This window comes from Blennius ocellaris, assembly GCF_963422515.1.
Source record: "Blennius ocellaris genome assembly, chromosome: 5".
Classification (NCBI taxonomy): Eukaryota; Metazoa; Chordata; class Actinopteri; order Blenniiformes; family Blenniidae; genus Blennius; species Blennius ocellaris.
In genome coordinates, this window is record NC_137654.1 from 19,433,828 (window position 1) to 19,455,139 (window position 21,312).

General features: G+C 41.4%; 1 protein-coding gene across 1 annotated transcript in view; it reads right to left on the bottom strand.

Annotated features, from left to right (window-relative positions):
* LOC308130609 (ERC protein 2-like) overlaps window positions 1–21,312 on the bottom strand; it is a gene marked incomplete at both ends in the record, with an annotated part of 109,485 nt that overhangs the window by 74,197 nt on the left and 13,976 nt on the right. The window contains 4 exons of the mRNA XM_080497017.1: window positions 4,436–4,603; window positions 16,118–16,285; window positions 17,866–17,958; window positions 19,034–19,189. Of these exons, the coding sequence (XP_080353143.1) occupies window positions 4,436–4,603; window positions 16,118–16,285; window positions 17,866–17,958; window positions 19,034–19,189 (585 nt within the window). The remainder of the gene's footprint in view (window positions 1–4,435; window positions 4,604–16,117; window positions 16,286–17,865; window positions 17,959–19,033; window positions 19,190–21,312) is intronic.

Genomic DNA, 21,312 nt, shown 5'->3' on the forward strand with positions numbered 1-21,312 from the left:
CCTGTCTTTTTCCTCGTACACAGGACAGTTGGTTATAGCTGGGAAACAGAAAATATGAAAAACAAATTAGGTATTTGGTGTACATGGTATGGCTCCAGAGTAACCAGAGAAGTGACAAAGTAGTGAACACTGAATCATAACAGGAGTGATGATTCCTTTAAGAAGTATTATGTGCACGAAAGCATTATTCATAACACATTGTAGAATTGTTAAAGTCAGAAAAAGGACCATATTTTCTTTCAACCGCCAATTCTTTCAAGCCTAAGTACTAATCTTCAAGTATTGTCCTACAACACAAACTAGAAACTGTCATTTTAATTATAGTGCTAATAAAACCGAAGAAAACACAACTCTGTAGCTACATCTCTTTCCAGGAACAATATCCTGTTTATTTTGGGTAATCCACACACTTCCCTGTGAACAGTTTGTACTGGCACTACTTTCTGCGGAGAAAAGATTCAATATAAAAACTGATGACCACATACAAAGACATTTATTTTCTTGGTAAATTACAATACAAACCCTGTGACCAAAGACCAAATTAACTGGGGAGGAAAGGATATGACAAGATTGCAACAACACAAGTATGAGGACCTCAATCTGTGCATGAACATGCTATCTGCCTCCCAGGTCCAGACATCAACTATAGCACATATATGAATATTAGCAGGTCAATTCCTCAGACCACTAAGGCTAAAGTAAAGCCAAAATATCCTGTCGGCTGCAACACTTTTCAAAATTTTCATGGCATATATTAAAGGAGGTGCTGGGACCATTGCGGTCCACATCCCAAAGGTGTTCCACTGGACCGAGATCTATGACTGTGGAGGTCGTTGTCTGGTGAACTCATCAGTTTAAGATGATTTGATCTGTCTGACCTGGTGAGTTATTCTACTGGAAGTCTCGATCAGAGTATGTTTACAAGGTGGTCATAGACGGATGATCATGGCCAGCTGCAATCCTCAGGGGTGTCAAACATAAGGCCCGTGGTCCAAAACTGACACCTCTGGTTTATGATGATGGACTGCATAGTTTTGACTATTACTAAATTGCCATTACAGGGTTCAAAGTATGCCGACAAGGCAGGATGGACCCATGCTTTAAGGTTGTTTATGTCTAATTTAACTCTTCCATCTAAGTGTGGCAGCAAAAGTCGCAACTAATCAGACCTTCAAGGTATTTGCAATCTTCTATGGCCCAGGACTCGTTGTGTTCTTCTGCTGCTGCAGACCATCAGCTTTATGCTTCATCCTATTGGAAAAATCCACAGATACTCTTCTGCACACTGCATGTTGAACGAGAAGTTCTTTGAGTTCCCATTGTCTTTCTATCATCTCCAACTACTCAGTTCATTCTCTGACCTCTTTCATCAACATGACATCCCAGCGAACTGCTGCTTTCTGAAAAATTTAGATTTTTGGGGGCTATTTTCGTTAAACTACAATCAGCTTTCTTTACAATTTTCATGCTCAGTTTGAACATCATCTGCTCATTTTGACCATGTAGGCCGAAATACATTGAGTAGCATGTGATTGGCTGATTAGCTTTTTGCATTGATGAATAGCTGTTCCCAACGAGGTGGCGGAATGTGAGTATGAGAAAGGTCAAATTAAGCTTTCACATGGCCAAACTATTAGAATATTTTCAGAATAGATTTTAAACCTGGTCCCATTCAAATAGGTGCCAAAAACTAAATGTTGCCTTATCAAAACAGTGTCAATGTCTTCCCTCCATCAATAAGGACTCACTCGGTGAGTCAGCTGTAAAGTCAAATAAGTCGATGCTGCTTCACTGTGTGCAGACAGCTGGAGAACAAAGTGGATTCTAGCCCTCAGAACCTGAAGCGAATGGCAGCCAAAGACCAGACTGCAGCACTAATGTGGTGACTGAGAACAGATCATTTTTATACAATGGAGGCCGCGGTCTGGCTCTCATTAAAACGGGTCCACCACGTAGTGACAAAATTGTCTGAACTTGCATCATAGAACCTTCTGAAGATGTTTATGACAAATGTCTGGTTTTGTTTGGTTTTCGAACACGACGCTGTGCAACAGTTATAATATTAACTGCAAGTCTGTCCTCTTTGATGTTTCTCAAGTTCAATATTGCACTACTGTCTGACCATGTCGACATTTAAATGAGACGGAGCATTGAAACAAACAACCCCCCCCCCCAAAAAAAAAAAAAAACACATGGTGAGGGCTCATCGAGTGAGGCCCTTTGTGATCTGGCCAATTCAAAATAATTCAGTATCAACAGAAATAACAATGTAAAAGTTTAATAGCACCTAAAGGTAGCAATTACATGTCAGTTAGACCAAGTCAAATGTTTATGAACATCTGAGTCCATCTATCAGAAAAGTCTGCACTGGCTCTTTTGTTTAAGTCAAATAACTCGGTTATTAAATCTCTTATTGATAACAACGATGAAATAGATTGAAATAGATAAATTAAATGCATACGTGACTTGTACTACAAAAAGAAAACAAGAGATTTAACGAGATGGGAACGGCTCATGGAAAGTCTACAACCAGAGTGTGATTTGTGGAAAAAAGAAAGAAACCGGGGGTCAAACAATGGCAGGGGGGCTGTTATAGAATGACAAACAACCTTAATGAAAAACGACTGTCTACGCTGGTTACCTTGCAGCTGTTTAGAGTCTCTTTTGTGTTTTGTGACATTTGGGCAAATAAATATAACTTTTGTGTTCATTTATATGTAAATATATGTGAAGAACCGAGGGTTTGAGAACAATTACTCTGAGATGTTGCCGAGATGTGCATGTAGCAAGATGAATAAATAACAAGCTTTAAAGATAGAGAGAAACAATCTGTGCATGAAAGAAGAGAACAAAACATGAGAACTTCTCATCCAGTACAAGGAACATGTTGCCCGTCAAAGCTCTCATTTTAGTCTCCAGTCGTACAGTAACACAGAAGTACACACATAAATGGAACATAACAAATATGTGCAATCAATATGAAAATTATGTGAAGCTGTTGTTCACGTCAGAGTCAAGCTTCAGTGAACAGCGATAGTCTTCAACCACGCTTCAATTAAAAAAAGCAAGAAGTGAGACCCAAATGGGTGTAATATTTTACGGGTTGTGCATAAAGGTCATGTTTAAACCTCTTGCACGGAAACACCTGGAGGTCACACAAACACAATAATGCAAACAAGTGTACTCATGTCAGGGCTTACACACATCACATCACACACACACACACACACACGCACACACACACACACACACGCACACACGCACACACACACACAGATGGCACTGTATGTGACCTTTGCAGCCCATTTCTATTGAACTCAGCAAGGGGGAGGGAGGGAGGAGAGAGAGGAGCACTAATTTGAAGACATGAGAGGAAACAAGGAAGTTGAGAGGAGACCTTTATGTGTTGTGTAATTGGTCTATGGAGGAATTGCCAACATGCGCACCACAGGTGGCTTCAGGCCCCATCTAAATAGCTACCCTTATAAAAGTCATTAAAGCCTCTGAGACAGGCGTGTGTGTGTGTGTGTGTGTGTGTGTGTGTGTGTGTGTGTGTGTGTGTGTGAGAGAGAGAGAGAGAGAGAGAGAGAGAGAGAGAGAGAGCGAGCGTGAGAGAAGAAAGAGAGAGAGAGCATAAAGAGAATGTGATGTTTAAGAAAAAAAAAAATGTTTCTTTCATTAACTCCACCAGATCTTTTTGCACGGGAAGGTATTTTATGTTCAAACATGGTGATAAAACACAGAAACTCTATCTCTAAATCTCTAAATATAAGTTGAGTGATTCAGGTGAAAAAAAAAAATGTGTTAGTTTTGGCCATGAACTGATTTATTGAAAAAATGAAGATTTTGAATTCAAAACACCTCACTAAACGTACATCAATATAACTATATTCTATTTAAAAACATACTGCATTTAGTACAGGGATGAAAAACATGCAGTCTGCAAGTGAGTTTGGTTCATCCCATTGTGTGAATTTACAAATTAATAAAGATATCCACTGCAGTCTTACAGAAAAAGCAATCACTATTTCTGAGTCATAGAAGTGAAAAAGAAGAGCACTGTTTCATTAAAAGTAGAAGTCATAATAAAAATAACACTGACAAACAGAACTGAACAGATTATCGCAAAGACTGTACCCAAGACAACAGAGATCAGCTTTGTCTGAAAAGACTTTTGTTCTCAATACATTTCATATCTTTCATAGCAGATTTTGAAAGAAGCGCATTAACCATTTCCAGGGCCTAATTGTATTTTTTGCAACTCCAGCTGATGTAAATCAAGTTATTCTGCATTTTTCTGGGTTCATGGGAGAATGTGATACTGCTGATTTAGAAGATCATTTAAAGGGAGTTGAATTATTCAGTGCAGCGTTTTGAATCTGTGAAATGCTTGTGTTACACGCCTGCGATGCTGACATTGGCTGAATTGTCTCACCTTCTTCTGGAGGACGTTGACCTTTCTCTCCTTGACGTCCAGCATGTCCTTCATGTCTCTGATTTCTCCCGTCAGTGTGCTCTTTTCGTCGGTCAGGTCCTGCAGCTGCTTCGTCTTCTTTGTCAGGAACTGTTCCTTCTCCTCCAGACGCACCCGCAGAGCATCTACCTGCAGACCACCGGGAGAAGTGAAGCACTGTTAGGGAGCTGATCGACCACCGGTTTATTAGATGGAGATCCAGCCACAAGGTGCAAAAAAAAAAAGCATGTACTTCTTGACATTTAGAAGTAGTAAAGCCTTGACTTTGAACATCATGAACCACTGATGCAGTTAAAGTGTGTGTGAGAGAAAAGGAGCCTGGAAACCGTCCCAACATTTGTGACTGTGGGTGTTCATGGTTCAGCCACCGCCGCAGATCACACACCTCACAAATCCTGACTGAGTGCAATCATAAGAGGGACATCTGCGCCATTTTTATCAGACATACACCATTGTTCTTCCACTCTGCCCACAGTGGTGCAAACACTCACACTCACACACTTGAACCCATCTGAACTTATATCAAAAGTGTGTGTGTGTGTGTGTGTGTGTGTGTGTGTGTGTGTGTGTGTGTGTGTGTGTGTGTGTGTGTGTGTGTGTGTGTGGGTGTGTGTGTGTGTGTGTGTGTGTGTGTGTGGTTGGTGTGAATCAACACACACACACATAGATAAAGACAAGCAGTGAGGGAGGGCATGTTAACAGTAATTTTAACAAGCGATGCTTGGACACAAATGGAATGGTGTGAAAACACTTACCCAGACTGTGTTTTGCTCTTTAGCTCATTTCTCAAGTATTTCACAAGGCACTCGAGGAGATTTTATAATGGAAAGACGATTGCCGGAGCAGCTGGAGGTACAATTTGCCCAGTTAACTTCAAATCAGCCAACTCAAGGATTTAAAGTAAATAATACTACAATGCATCACAATAATCAGACGAACTGCTTCACACACTGGGCAATTGATAAAGCTTGTGGATATTTCTCATTGTAGGATTAGAGTACCTTTAAAACAAAATGTACACCGGTATTAATTGTGTTAACCGGAAAAACTATTCATACACAGTTAACTCAAGCTAAAACCAAACAAAGAACACTGATAACACAATGAAGTTAAAAAAACAAAGATACTGAAAATATAAGAGATATAAAAAGTCAGTTTAAAAGCAGAACACAGAATTAAACAACAAAACAACCTTGACATCAGTAAAAGTTTGTTTTCAGTAATCAAATAGCGATGATAACTTTTTACTTTTAATACATTAAAGTGCTTTATAGGAATGATACCTTCTCACACCAGTTATTAATTTAAGATCATTTAATTTCTGACCTGAATCCACACATATCATGACTCTAAAGACATGGTTAATCTCATAATGATAAAAGAAAAATACTTTACACAAAACAGAAAAAAACTACAAAAAAAAGGACATATTCATAAATAATATGAAAAAACATTCAAAATGTCAAATTAATGAAACAACTGCAGACCGCATCTGAAAGACATAGCTATGGTGAGTGTGTATGTGTGTGTTAATGTGAAATGAGGAGGACAGAGTCGTTCTCAGTATTTTCTCAGTACACTTTGGTTGTCTGCCAGTGGAGCAATATGAGATAAATACTTCACCATCTTACACCTGGGGGTCTCGGCCTGCTTCTAATGCTACTTGATGAGAGGAACCCTCTGTGTCTATGGACTGCTCAGTGTGCGTGCGCATGCACGCACGCACGCACACGCACACACACACACACACGCACACACACACACACACACACACACACACACACACACACACACACACACACACACACACACACACACACACACACACACACACACACGCATGCAGTGGTGATAACATTAATTCTTAGTGCGTCCAGTATGTGAATGTACAATATTGTCTGTTAATGGATATGCTGCTGGGTGCATTAGTGTGTGTGTGCAGAGAGAGAGAGAGAGAGAGAGAGAGAGAGAGAGAGAGAGAGAGAGAGAGAGAGAGAGAGAGAGAGAGAGAGAGAGAGAGAGAGAGAGAGAGAGAGAGAAAGAGAGACCTCCTCCCTTCCAACTCCACCTGGCAAGGAGCAATTTAGCAAGAATGTAGCAGAGGGGCCTAACAGGAAATCCCTGCTGTCTCACCTGCACTGGCCCACTAAGCTGTGATAGTAGTGCACAGACGCCCTGCTAATACCCTCTTAAAGCACTCATGGCTGCCAGACTCAGTACATGGAAAACAAGGAGAGAGTTGGGTAGGTGCGGAGGGACAGACGACAGGATGGGCTGAAGTAACGGTGAAAGCAGAGGGAGCGATAAATCAACGTGTGGGAAAAGGGGAGATAGAAGCGATTGCAATTCTGAACTGATTCTGAACACCCAAACTGTGCTGCTCCTCCTCCGACTAACACTGCGACTCCTTCGGCAGGTCGGTTACAGGAAACACTGAATGACTTTATCAGCTGGCATGCACACATGCTGAGATGATAGACAGCTAACAAGGCAGGGTGATTAACCTCTCTCCTCTCTTTCAATTTCCTCTCCAATTTTCCTCTCCTCTGAGTTCCTCATCTTCCAACTTCCACTCTCTCCACCGCTACTACCTCTCTTTCAACACTCCATCTCTCCAACCACGGTCCAAACTCTCCAGGAGTTTTCCTATTGCCGTTTAAAGGTGCCGTTCCTGTGGAGAGAGAAAAAGTAATGTGTCCATATGAGAAATCCCTCCAGTCCTCCAGCCAGGTTGTCTTTGGGACCGGCCCACATTTCCTGACCGTGACTTGTTAGGTTTACGTGTTTTTATGTGGATTTTTGTTTCCGTGTGAGGGAGATAACATGCAAAGCAGAAGTCCTACAGAGTCCTGGCCAGGTACAGTGCCGATTCGGGCTATGCAATTGGACACGAGGGGCTAGATTCTGTTTGGTGATCCGATATCCTTTTAGAGAGACAAAGGAAGGGGAACCAGAAAAAAGTCAGGTAGATACATAGAGAAGGTCTTGATTGTAAAGTCTGGCTCAGCTTAAGGAGACACAGGAGACTGGCTTGAAGAGTTCCTCTGAATAGATGAATTTAAAACACATCTTTATCAGCCTATCTTCCTCCTAAACTTCCAAGCGCCTCACTCAGCACCATATCTGTTAAAAATGACCTTGATATATTTTCAAGATTCTGCAGTTACATAACTTAGAACAATCTTGGTATGCATACATATTTCAGACATTTATAGATGCAGACATGCATGCCCTCTCAGCGTACATACAATTAAGCGTGCGCCACTCAACTGATTCTCCTCAACTTCCTCTCTCCTGCTTGCAATGACAGCCAAATGGATTCTGGAAACTGGTTAGCAAAGTAAAACAGAGGCATAAAGAAAACAGCATCACTGTTTGTCCTCACCTCCCTTTTTCCTGCCTCACATTTCATCATAAAAGTTTTTCTGGCAGGCAAATCTGCAAAGGTATTGGGCCCAGCGTCAGCTCTGAACCACAGTAAACAACACAGGGACTATATGAGGAGACCACAGTCAAAACAGACGACCCAGAGAGTGGGAGAACCGGTGAGACCACAGCAAAGGCAGAGGGACGCGCCAAACACTTGCATAGCAACAGTTGCACTCTCACTCACCCACTTGGGAGTCCAATACTGCAAATTGAGTCTCTGGTTGATCGCAGCAACGTCCCCAATACATTGTCATAAGTCCTTAAGAATCTATGACCTTCCCACAAGTGCAGATGCACATCACAAGCAACACCGATTTTTAGTGCTCCTGTTTAAAGGCGAACGTTGAATATTACTTCACGACCATAAAAGTTGTTAAATCCCTCAAGAGGTTCTGGTGAAATGTATCTGATGCCTGACCTCAGGTCTGCTGTGGTGCTTTGCACACAGCTGTGTGAGCTATTGACTCTTCTGATTTTATGACATCCATTGAGCCTGAATAAATACAGCAAAAGGCGCCCATTAGACTTTAATTCATTTAAAGGTCTATGCAGTGAAATTAATCATCTAAAATTTATGGCTTAATATTCATCTAATTCATGTTTGTAAAGCCATTAATGTGGCAAAGGTCTGGACATCATCCCTGAAACAAAGTATTTCATTTCAAGACAATGCGGGACCACCAGAAAGTCACTCATACCAGCAAAAGTCATTCAAACATCTCTATGTTGAAACGTATCAATGAGAAAGCAACAATTCCACAGGGTGAGAAAGAAGGAAGAGAATGAATGTGGACGACTGGGTCCAAACAACCAAACAGCCAGTTGTGGTTTTCATTCTGATTCATGTCTGTATTATTAAAGATTGGTGAAAGGTGAATTAAGAAGAAAAAAAACACACAATATAATGACTGTTCGGCCTCAGACAGACTGAAAGCACCTGACTGTGGGTATCTTACTCACACAGATGCAAAAAGGCGTGGTGTGAAGTGATCCATAGTTTCCTGATGAGGCAATACAAACTTCCTCAGCATGTCAAGAGGTCACTGTTGACGGTTGTTCAGTAAAACTGCATGAAGAGTAAAGTTTTCATTCAAGTGAATGATGCACATTGGAATATATGATTGAATGTATAAGTAAACAATGTGCTGATTTGGGCGAGAAACAAGCAAATGTACACAAACAGAAATCCACAACTGAACCGGCCATCCCAGACGTGACAACACCTGGTCTGAGCCGAGCGGAAACAAGCGGCGTTCCCTGTCCCAGGGCTTAGGCCATGTGTCATTTGAGGGGTGTCATCAAAGCCGGGTTAAGGCAACAGTCAGAGCTCTGATCAGGAATCGTATAATAGACGGATCACCTCAGGGCTGGACCGGGATAATAAGCGGATGTAAACTGCCTCACAGCGGGAGCTGCAGGGAGAGGAGTGGGGCACGGCCCCATTGTACACAACAACATCTGCTGATAAAACCATAGTAACACAGCTGTCTGCCCACAGGCTACAAGGGGAATAGGGGGGGGGGGAGCACAGATGTAAAACAAGACTAAAAAAGGGAGACAAAGACACACAAGCATCCACAGAAATCTCAGGATCCATTAACAAAAGGATCTCTGTCAAGAAAATGAATGAATTTTTTCTGCCAGAGCATGAAAGCCAGTCATTACGGCATCATACCAATGCACAGATATGAAACCGTGAATAAAGAACACCCCCCCCCCCCCCCCCCCCCCCCCCGAGTACCATCCCACCAACCTTTACTACACACAGCTGCTTCAATCCCTCTGTTGCCCTCCATCCATCATCATTACATCCTCAAGCAGACACACATGCAAGATATACACAACACACACACACATTTAAAGGAAGAGGCGCTGCAGGCGTTCCCCCTCATTAACACTTGCTCCTTCTTTGATTATTTTTCCTGATCATTTCCAGCACTGCACGCCAGTTGCAACATCCCGTTTCCAGGGAATCCATTTCCTGTCGAACCACACTAAACCGTCACTCTGGCCAACATGTGGGGATTGAACACAGGTCTGCACTGAGGGCCTGAAGTCAGCTTGATTTGTGCTCGATCAACAATTGAAGCATTCTCTCTGGTGTCCAGTATGCTCACATGACCCTGTGCTTCAGACACCGGGGAAAGACAACTTTAAACAAATGACAACTCACATTAGAAGTCATCCACTTAAAAAAAAAAAAGAAAGCATAAAAAATAGTTGGAGTTGGTCTTCAGTATGCAATAATGTAGACATCTTCATGACAATTCTATTGTTTGGCTTTTGTTCAAACATCGCATTATCTTATTATTTGATAATTGGATGATAAACTGGTAGTTTGTGCATGTGGCGTAAGGTCACAAAGCACGAGCTCCACAAATGTTGCAAAACATTATGCTACATTTAATGAGTGTTCATGTGTTAACAACATCTCACCTTGATGTGATGGAGCTCTTGGGGGATATTTTTTATTTTAAAAGGTTAAATTCAAAATGTTCCTAATTAAGTTATATATTTGTATTTTCAAGGCAAAATCTCTGATCAGACTCATTGTGAAACACAATCAACAAATAACTCCAAATCAATGAGATGTATCATTTTAAACTGACAAATAAAATCAAGAATACATATTCCCTCTTTCAGTCTCCAGTATCTAACCTAAGTTTGACAGAAATATATAAATTACAAAAAAAACCAAACAAAAAACAAACATATTTGTAACGACTTGGACTTTGAAGTAATTTTGGTTTATATTTGTGCATATCTGCTGACTCACAGTACTTTGGAGTTGTCTGTGGCTACACTCTACACACGATAGCCAGCGTTGGTTTTCAAAACAGATTAATTTTCTGGAGTGATTGTTTTCAAAAGGATTTGTAATGATAACTACAGTAGAAAAAAAATGAGTGAAAACTCTCCTCCGACTACATTCTTGTACCACTGTATGTTTGTGTAAGCGTGTCCTTGTAAGTCTTTGTGTGTACGTGGGCAGATGAAATTAGAGGTTAAGTGGTCTGAGCAGAGCACGGTGACCCTGAGGAGAGAGCAGGTCAGAACAAAGAGAAAGGACTTTATTGTCTACGGCTATCTCTATCAGCACCTCGCTGCCTTCTGGTTAACCAGCCGCTGACGGACAGCAGACGGAGCAAAGCCCTCATTACTCTCTGTGTTTACGTGTGTTTTGTCCCCTTCAAAAACAGAAAACAAAACAATAAGAGAGAGTGAGCAAAAGCTTTCCAAACTCCATCGAGATAAATAATCACACAAATGGAATTTAGCTGATCTAACTTCTCGCCTCAGCTGTGCTCAACTATGTGTGCATGCGCACTTGAGCAACAACGCCAGCGTGTGTGTATTTGTGTGCACGCTTGTGTTTGTTGACTCCTTCGTTTGTACACATATTTACCTCATTCCCTGTGTAAACCATTAAATGTCTCATCCCCGTCTTGACCCCTATAACTCCACTTTATAGCTTTTCCACATGGGCTCTGAAAAACGTGCGGGGGCTTTATTTTGGACCGTGTCATGTTTGTTCTGGGGGGCCCGATGCTACGCTACTCACATTGAATCCCAAACCACACTGATCCAGGAACCCGGGAGCATGATGTTGGGCCTGAGAATGGTCACCACGGTCAGTCAGGTTCAGATCAGGTCAAATTAACACTCATCTACCAAGACTAACACACAAAGTTTGAGGAGTTATTCAGAGAAATCTGTAATTGTTAGGAGTCGTAAACTCACTTAAATTCGCTGGCTTTGTTGTAAACAGTTTATTGAAGTGTTGTCAGTTGAAAGGGAATGAGAATGTATCGGGGAGAAGTAAGAAAAAGAGAGAGAAGACGGATAAGACGAATAAGGAAAGAGAAACTATGTACAGAAAGAACAAAAGTGAATGAGGCAGAAAGAAAGCGAAGGAGTGAACACAGCCAAGGGACAGCCCGGGGCGGAGTGTAACCAGGTTGAGACCACATCTTTTCTCTGCCTCACTACCTATTTGAACCATCAATCAGCAATGAGAACAAGGAAAGATCAACAAAAATAGTCCAGCAGGGACCACAGGACGCTGTAACATCACATCATTCACTGACAAAAGCCCGCAGCCTCCTACATCCATCAGGCAGCTCTCTTCTCACACTTTTTCACTTCCTTGTGTCGCTCCATCTATCCTTGATTCTTTCCCTCTCACGCTCCAGCTTTCTTTTTGTTTTTCTCAAGTTTTCCCTATTCATCACTGTCGGTACAGTTGATGTTAGCGAGTCATTTTTGAGTCATTTATATCTTCTCCGAGTCATTACATTTCAACCTCAAAATCAAAACTCGGTAGAGGTCCTCTGGCAGGCGTGCAGCGGACGCTGGTGATGAAAGAGAATGCAAGATATTTGAGGTCACATCTGAGGAAGTTAAAGTGAAATAACACAGACTGTGTTCTTTGTAAATACAGACGTGTTGCCACATTGCAAAGTATGCATTAAAGGCCTGCTGCTTTTAACACTCCTCCTGGCATTTGCTCGGGAAGCAAACATCATATGTGTTATGTTGGGGTGTTATTTATGCGCCTCATTCAGCATTAGACATAAGGGCTTTGGGTTTCCATAAGTGGCAACCTGCACGAGGATGAATACGTAAATCAAAGCATAATGGCTTTTACAAAATGAAAACCCTCACTAATATCTGCCAAAAACATTAAATACAATAATGATTTGTTACAACAGAGCAACAGTAATAACTCATGTGTTTCCCAAGGATTCAAGAGCTATTACTTAAGAAAGCAAGAGACCGAAATAGCAGACACTGTTTTGTCAAGAATTTCCCCATGAATCTGCCTGATACTTAGCTTTAAACAGATAGCCGTGACACACAGCGACCTGTGTTTTCTTAGGAGCGGGAATTTGGATCCCAAACAGTGAGCAGCAAAGTCGATTATGGTGTTGGACTTTATCAAAAAGTTCCGCTCAACAACCAATTATCTTCTTATATTACTTGGTGTAAGCTGTGCTGCCACATGGATGACAGAAAGGGAACACATCACTGAACTGCAAGCAAAAACACTCCGAATGCGAAGGTTATCCAAATAAACTATTGGTCAAAATGAAACTCAGATCCAGATAAAGGCCCAGATAGGGCGAGATAAGTATTGAATTTTGTTTTACTTGAAGTATTTATTCAAGGTTACAGCTGCAGAGCTGGAGCCTATCGTAACCGGGCGTTTGGCAAAAGATAGAGTACATCCTGGACAGTTAACACACATACACACACAGCCAATCAACATTTAACATAAAGGGAGGAATAAATCCGTGCAAAGGAAGAACATGCAAACTCTGAAGAGAAATGTCATGAGTCAGGAATGAATGTTGCTGTGTTGCTGTGAGACGAATGTTAACGGTGAAATGCTTTAATCTAACCTCAAAATGAATCCATCCAACACTGTGTTAGTATTGGTTGTCAGTGTGTGACTGTATTGTAACCTCTTGTATATGCTTTATGCAACACAATGAAACTCTTTAGTCAATAAAAACTAAAAAGCATCTGAATGAATGCTTCTGTGAAAATAATACTCAGATTAGATCAGAGAGCATTTAAACCGAAAAGCTCTGCTGTCAAACAAGAAGTTAAAGCAAACAAACATTCCCACACATCTTAATACAGTTTGATTTGGCTTCAGTCTCATATTCAAAACAAGCTTCTCACACAAACTAAACACAGTCAAAGCAAAGCGCTGTGCCACTGGGGTTTGGCCCGTCCTTCTGTTGTTGGCTGATTAAATATGCAGGAAGGTCTCTGATAAGTTACCTGATCTGCGAGAGTATTGTTACAGCCCCATATTGTACTGATCGGAGCATGAAAGACACACATATACTGTATGAAAGAGTTAAGTTTCCACAGATGCGGGGTAGAATCGCACAAGCGCACACTCGAGAATCGCACAAGCGCACACTCATTATTTTCCACATTTTCCAGTGATCCGGAGACAGATTCAATCACACCCATTAAGGAGCTGTCCTTCACTCTGACTGACAAATAAATATACTTCCATTCTCTCATCCCCTCGCTCACAGTGCCGGCTCTGTTCAGTCGCCAGCTCCTTGCCGGTCCCATCCTGATGGGAACTGCCTTTAAAGACAAGTGTCTGTGACACGAAGCTGCTCCGGCACGCTGTCTCTGGAGGGGACGGACTACTGTACCAATCAATGCCAATTGCCGTGAGACTGACTCGTACAAGGCGATGGCTGGAATGCGCCCCAGGCTGTAATGAGGCAAAAGGCAATATGTGATCTTTGGAGAATTTTAAAAACAAACTACAGGAGGGAGATGACAAAATAATATGAGACAATTAAAGAAATGTGGTGAGAAAAGGTTTTCCCGTACGAACGGTTGTCCTCTCGAATTGAATGACTGACAGGCAACGGAGGAATGCAGGACCAGGCTGCGCCAGTGAAGAGCACAAAGTATGTCTACTCTTCCCCTGGTGTGCCCACTTAGACCATGAAACTCGAGCCATTCCCAAGTGGGGGAAAATGCCACTTCAATAGTGGGAAAAATTACTGGACACCGGAGATAGGAGTCAAGAAACAGCACTGACAGCATATGTGTGTTTTCTGTGTGTGTGTGTGTGTGTGTGTGTGTGTGTGTGTGTGTGTGTGTGTGTGTGTGTGTGTGTGTGTGTGTGTGTGTGTGTGTGTGTGTGTGTGTGTGTGTGTGTGTGTGTGTGTGTGTGTGTGATGATCAAGGTCTGATTACAGCCCAGCTGCAGCAGCCTATGAGACGTTAGAAGATTGGCAGAAGAACACAGCGATTTGACCTAACTCACACACACAGAAAGAGGGAGAGAGGGAAGAGAGAGAGAGAGAGAGAGAGAGAGAGAGAGAGAGAGAGAGAGAGAGAGAGAGAGAGAGAGAGAGAGAGAGAGAGAGAGAGAGAGAGAGAGAGCGAGCGAGAGAGCGAGCGCATACATGGATACATATGTGAATTCATGGATACAAAAGATATTGGAATGAATGGAAAACGTGATCAGACTAGAATAGCTAAGAAAAAAAGTGGCTTTTAAGTTGTTTCTCGCAAATAGTATAAACAACAATAAAAATCTAAATTAATGTAATATTTGGTGCGCTTGCATTTTGCCTTCAAAACAACAATTCGACATTGAATCATCGTTCATCGTGCAATTAAAAATCCTGTACAGTACTGATCATTGGAATATATTAGAATATAATAGAGTGCAACATGATAGAATAGGCTTTATTGCATGTGTACAGTTGGGTACAATAATATTGTGCAAGCTCCACACTGCAATGCTCACTGTAAAATTACTCATAATGTACTCTCCTCACATGTGACATATTGTCCACCCACCAAAATTACGCAGTGAGTAATATTTTGATCAATGCTGGAAAACTTTAGCATCACCTCGAACAGGTAGCTGGAGTTCAAAATGCATGCTTCTTTACATGCCTATTTTCTCACAAATAAAAACATGTACACATAAAAACCACCCACTGAAAACCAATTCCTTTAAGTATGATGTATTCAGCCCACTGCCTGAGCCAAAATTCCTTGCACATGTATGGACAATTAGGCCTAATTTTGGCTCAAATTGCTTCCTGTAATGATGAGTGGACATAGTTAGCAGGCCACTCTCAACCGCTGGATACTAAGAGATCTAAAGTATCAGTTCCAAGTGTAGAGAGTGATGGAGAAAAATGCTAAATGCCCTCCACCACACACACACACACGCACACACGCATATATACACCTTTGTGTACCTACACACAGCTCACTTCCATCCCTAACAGCAGTGATAAAGTCATTACGTCCACAAAGTTTAGAAACTTCAAAGAGGAAGAAGAAAAAAGCTGCCAGATTCCTCCGGCCTCCTGACTGACCCACCCACACAAGCAAGTACACTGGAGGATGAGCCGAGCCACACGCAGAGACTTTTATTCCACCCACTGAGATGAGAAAACTAAACAATAACAGAAAGCACAAAATCCTGCACACTCTGAAACTGTATACGAGTAACTGACTGGAACTAACTGAGCATTAAAATAAGAAGTAACCACACTGAAATGTAATCCCATATGGAGCACGATAATGTTACAGCTGTATTTAATGTGTGCAGCTCCATTAGTCTGAGCCTGAATCTTCGAAAGTGCTTTCCAGGAAGTTGGAGTGCTTTGGTGCATCATGAATGTGGGCGTGTTTGTGCATCAGACTGACCTCGGTCTGCAGTGTGTTGGCGCGCTGTTCCTTGGCACTGAGTGACTCCTTCAACACCTCGATGTGTTGCTTGCAATCCGAGTTTTGATTGGTCAGAGTCTCCAGTTTGGTCTGCAGAGCCTGCATCTCTGACTCCTTCCTGTTCAGCTCCTGCTTCAGCTGCTCGATCTGGTGTGCGCCCACACACAGACACACACACACACACACACACACACACACACACACACACACACACGAGAAACAAATTTGTTATGAAAACCTTTTAGTCATCAGTGTGAGAGCTGACACAACTGCAGATAACAAATAAGAAGAAAAATATGCCCTTTTATTAAAACCACACAAACACCCACTGCAGAAAACCTGTTATGTACTGAATGGGAGGGAAAAAACTGTTATTTTCAATGCAGCATGGGTTTTAAATGCAAGACTTTAGTAAGCAATATGGACAATATTATTGGTGTGACAAATTTAACACAGTTGTGTTTGGCCTCATCTGGTCTGGTCACTTTTCACAACCTTTTATATGAATGTAACTTTTTTTTAGAGCATACTCTTCAATGTTTTGCTTGTAGTTGAAAAAACATTTTTAAAAAAACAACTTTAATACTGTGAGTAAATTTGAGAAAACAGCATGATTTCTATTTCTTATCCAATAAATTACTGGTAATAAGAATACAAAAAAGCACAGAGATGGACCGACGGACGGTAGTTTTTGGTGTTGGAGGGAGCAACTTTATGGTAGAAATTCCCAAGAAAGATAAAATAGTCTAACAAAGGGACACATCTATGTTCCAGCTTGTTTCACATAGAAGCCTTTCATGTATTAGCTATGTCACATTGGTAGCTTTATATTTCTACAAAGCGAAGAATGAAATTAAATCCTCAAAAACAACATGTGGCACTTGTTAATATGCAATGTGACTTACACACCAACAGTAGAAAACAATAACTTTAAGGGAATTAGTGGTTGGTTCCCACATTTACAAGTGATCATAAGTTCAGTTTTCTAACAACTTAATCAATTAAAACCACTTGGAATTCACTTGGAATGGATTTTAATGTGTTAATTTTGATTATTTACTAGTAAAGTCAGGAAAAAAGAAGTTAATGCATTGATTAATTTACAATGACAATTATATATATATATATATACATATACACAGAATCAACCAAAGTCAAAAGTGATTGTATCATAATATCTTCCACTACAATAAATGAATAAAGTCCAATAAAAAGAGAATAAGCCCCTATAATGGTTTAATCTGAGAAGCAGCTGATCTAGGCAGTCTTATTATTTTGACCTGGAAAGAGGGCGACTTCACTCGTTTGGGTAATGAAGTGAGTATTTAACTCCTTTGGTAGAGTATTTAGTCTCCATTCTGAGCTACTTTCATAATTACACAAAGCTGCTCTAATGGGAGATTATTCAAATTGTGTTTACAATAAAAGGATTTCTTACTATCTCCTCAACCGCCAATAAAGAAAACCTAAAGAGCCCCAAACGTATGAGTGTGAGAACAAAATAACGAATGACAAAGGGTCGTAATGTAAGGTGGAGTCACAGATTACAGTGGTGAGAGAAAAGCATGATGGGGAGAAAAACAAAGCTGCAGAAATGAGTAGGCAATGAACTAAAAATAACGATAAAAAGACGAAGCGTTATGATTAAAATAAAGAGCAGATGTTTCAAAGACAATTAGCCTATGAGAGGAGTAATGAGAGAGGAGAGAGACTAATGAGAGGGGTACTTCTGCTTGTTCTGTGATCCAGGGCTGTTGGGTGGGGAGGAGGAAGGTGGGAGCTGGTCTGATGGAAGACACACATGGTGACAAGGCCTGCTCCTACAAAGACACAGAGACAAGACAGCAAGACTACAGCACTGACTGTGTGTTCAACCACAACCCCTCACAGCCCTCTGACACGGCCCAGAACTCTGCAAGGGATTTCTAAATTAAAACCTGTTTTATTGTCCACTTTTTTGTTTTTATTTTGTTAAAAGTTTTGAGAAGAGAGTTTTCTGGTCTTTAAGCGGATCAAAGTTTAAAGGGGAAACAAGAGAGCACAGGGATGCTGCCTTCTCTGGTTTCTCTTATCAGAGTCACAGCTCAACACCAGGCACCACCACCGCTGCTGAAAGACAAAGACCCTAAACACTTCAAGGATATAGAATGGATCTGTTCATATCCCAGTGCATGGCGACTATCGGCGCAACTGTACACAGAAAGATGAGACCGGAGAGGGCTGAGATATATATATATTATACCAGGTCAGCACGGGTGAGGAGAGAGAGTTTCCCTCTGTTCCTTCCATGTGAGCTCACACTTGTCTGTCAGGCGCCCTATTCATTAAAAAAAACGTCTTTTATGATTGCATCAGGAACTTCCACAATCCATTGACAAACGGGCTGCACAAAGGGCACCAAACAAACATTTTTACATTGACACTTTACCTGGAAGTCGGGTTTTAATGGTTCTGTATCCAAGTATGAACATGTCAATGATATATTGTGCATTGTGTGCAGTTATATGAACCGACGTGTAGTCCGAAGCAGTATTTTTCGACTGGCTTATATATCTGCTCGATGGTAAACTGACACAGTCCATCGAAAGCTGATAGTTCCTCTGAACAAAGAACTGTCACAGATAGGCAAGTTGTGTAATGCCCACATGCATCACGTAAGTAAGTTTGGTGAAGCGTGCAAGAATTTCCTTAGAGAGAAGGAGAATAAGAAAACAAAGATGTAGGCGTTCTGGGCATCCATGCAACATCAGATTCAGAAGCAAAGGTTCAAAAAGACGCAACATACCAAACCATGCACTTTTCTAACATGCTCTCAGTGGATGTTCTGAGACTAACATGCATCACTGTTTTCATGCACGACGGAGTCATCACAGGTGGCATGCAGAGGTATTCTACCTTAGACTTCATGAACTTAGAGTGGCTCTTGTAGACCTCCACCTGCTTGAGGTCATCCTGCCTGTCATCAGGGTGCAGCAGGCCGCTCGTCTTTAACATCTGGACCTCATCCTCAAGGTCTCTGATGTTCCTCTCCAAGGAAGAGATCTTGGTGTCCTACACCAGCAACAGTAGGCAGGCAAACAGTCAGCACAAATCTAGCTAAGAATAATAAGCTCTGGGCCAAAACATGAGAGGTTTTCCGACCCGGGTGAAAGAGTCAACTGTCACAAGAGTGTTTCAGCACCTCTGCCCAATTTGTTTTTCATAATAGCCTAAAGGGAATAAAGTGGCTCCATCCTAATGAGAATAATGCTTCACACTGAAACTTCTCTCTGAGTAGAATATCACCATAAGACAAGCATCTAAATTATGATTTGAGACATTCAGAGGAATAATAACTTTGCATGTAACTATATATCTCTAAAAAAAAGTATTTTGCCAGTCTGAAAAATAAGGGGGAGAAAAAATACATAATAATGTAATGTGTGCACAGCTCAGATATATTCATCTGCAGCATCTGGGAGAAAGGAATCATCTGTCATGGACAAGCCCTAAAGTTGTTTAGTTGCATCAGCGCAGACATACATTAAATGCTAAACCTTGGAAAAGAAGAGAAAGGTAATGGAATAACTGGAACCAGATTGCATGATGCCATCAGCGAAACCACAGGCAACATGTAAGCATCTGACCTCTATTACATCTCCTGACATCAACGCTGCAGAGCTGCAATCCTGAAGGCACACACAGACCAGCCAGGAATGCATATAAAGGTACTTATAACACACACACACACACACACACACACACACACACACACACACACACACACACACACACACACACACCGAACACAGTGTGTGTGAGAAAGTCATCAGATCTTATCTCAGGCTCTCAAAAATACACGCACAAGAACGTTGCTCATTCCGCAAAGTTATTTGACTCAGTATTATACTTTAACTGATGTTCTGACTTTATTAACTGATCGGATTCTGCTTCCAAGCAGGAGAGGAAAAATACCACCCAGCGGAGTTACTGTAAGCTCAAAGAAAATATACAATACATGAAAGAAAAGCTGGACCACAAAGCAACAGAAACATAAACGATTGTATATGACGTGGCTGCGCTGCAACTGAAAGGGGAATTAACCATGGGAGAAGTAAGGGAAACACAAATATTGTGTATCTGATGAAGAGGTGAGCATTCAGTACAGTACCTGCCAGATAACATCAGGATCAAAACAGAAAGGGGGGTTGGTGGTCTGCAATTACAAAAATACACACCACTTAGAAGAAGCAACAACACAAAGACTAAAAACAAAGTCATTCACACTCGACTCACACAAGCAGGAGACATGACGGAAGGTCCATAATTCCATCTTCTGTTAAAGCAACACTCTATCAAAATACTTCATCAATTTGGCCAGAATAAACTACTGCTTTCATTTCTGTCAAATCATCTCGGCAGCTCTATTTGTTTTCACGTTTCCAATTAATTCAGTCAGATTTCATTTGGCTTCGTTCATACATTTACAACCCTGGAGGCATCCTGGACTGGCACATGTGCAGTTTGTTAATAGGCAGACAAATCACAAAGTATGTGTGAAAAATAACTGTGGTTTACTTGTAAAGGAGCCACTTTTGGAAAAGAGCGTTTGCTGAATGAACGCTGAATGTGTGTGTGTGTGTGTGTGTGTGTGTGTGTGTGTGTGTGTGTGTGTGTGTGTGTGTGTGTGTGTGTGTGTGTGTGTGTGTGTGTGTGTGTGTGTGTGTGTGGTAGGGTGGGTGTACACATGGACACATGTGGAGTCAACTGCATTTTTCACAGCACTAACGACTTCAAAGAGCTGAGATGAGAGTGAAAGCTTCCATATGTGACATTTGAAACAAATTGAATAAGTGCTCACACTGCATGGGCCAATAATGGACTTTACTTGGGCATGGCCACAATACAGATGCTAGTTAACGAGAAGACAATGTTCTTTAGATTGTTTGTGCATGTGTGTTTGTGTGTCTGCTTTTACGGCCGAGCCAGAGCCTCTGCTACTGCTCACATTACAGCAGGGCTTATCAATAATTGAAGTCCTGTATGTTATGAATCTGATATGAAACTGCAGCCGAGGGAGAGAACTGCACATTTGAAACAAGATCGTGAGATCAGATTTAGGTTTTTACCACAACGCACACCACAGTTTAACTTGTTGGCCTCGAATTTGTTTGGAGATCATGTCACAAACACAT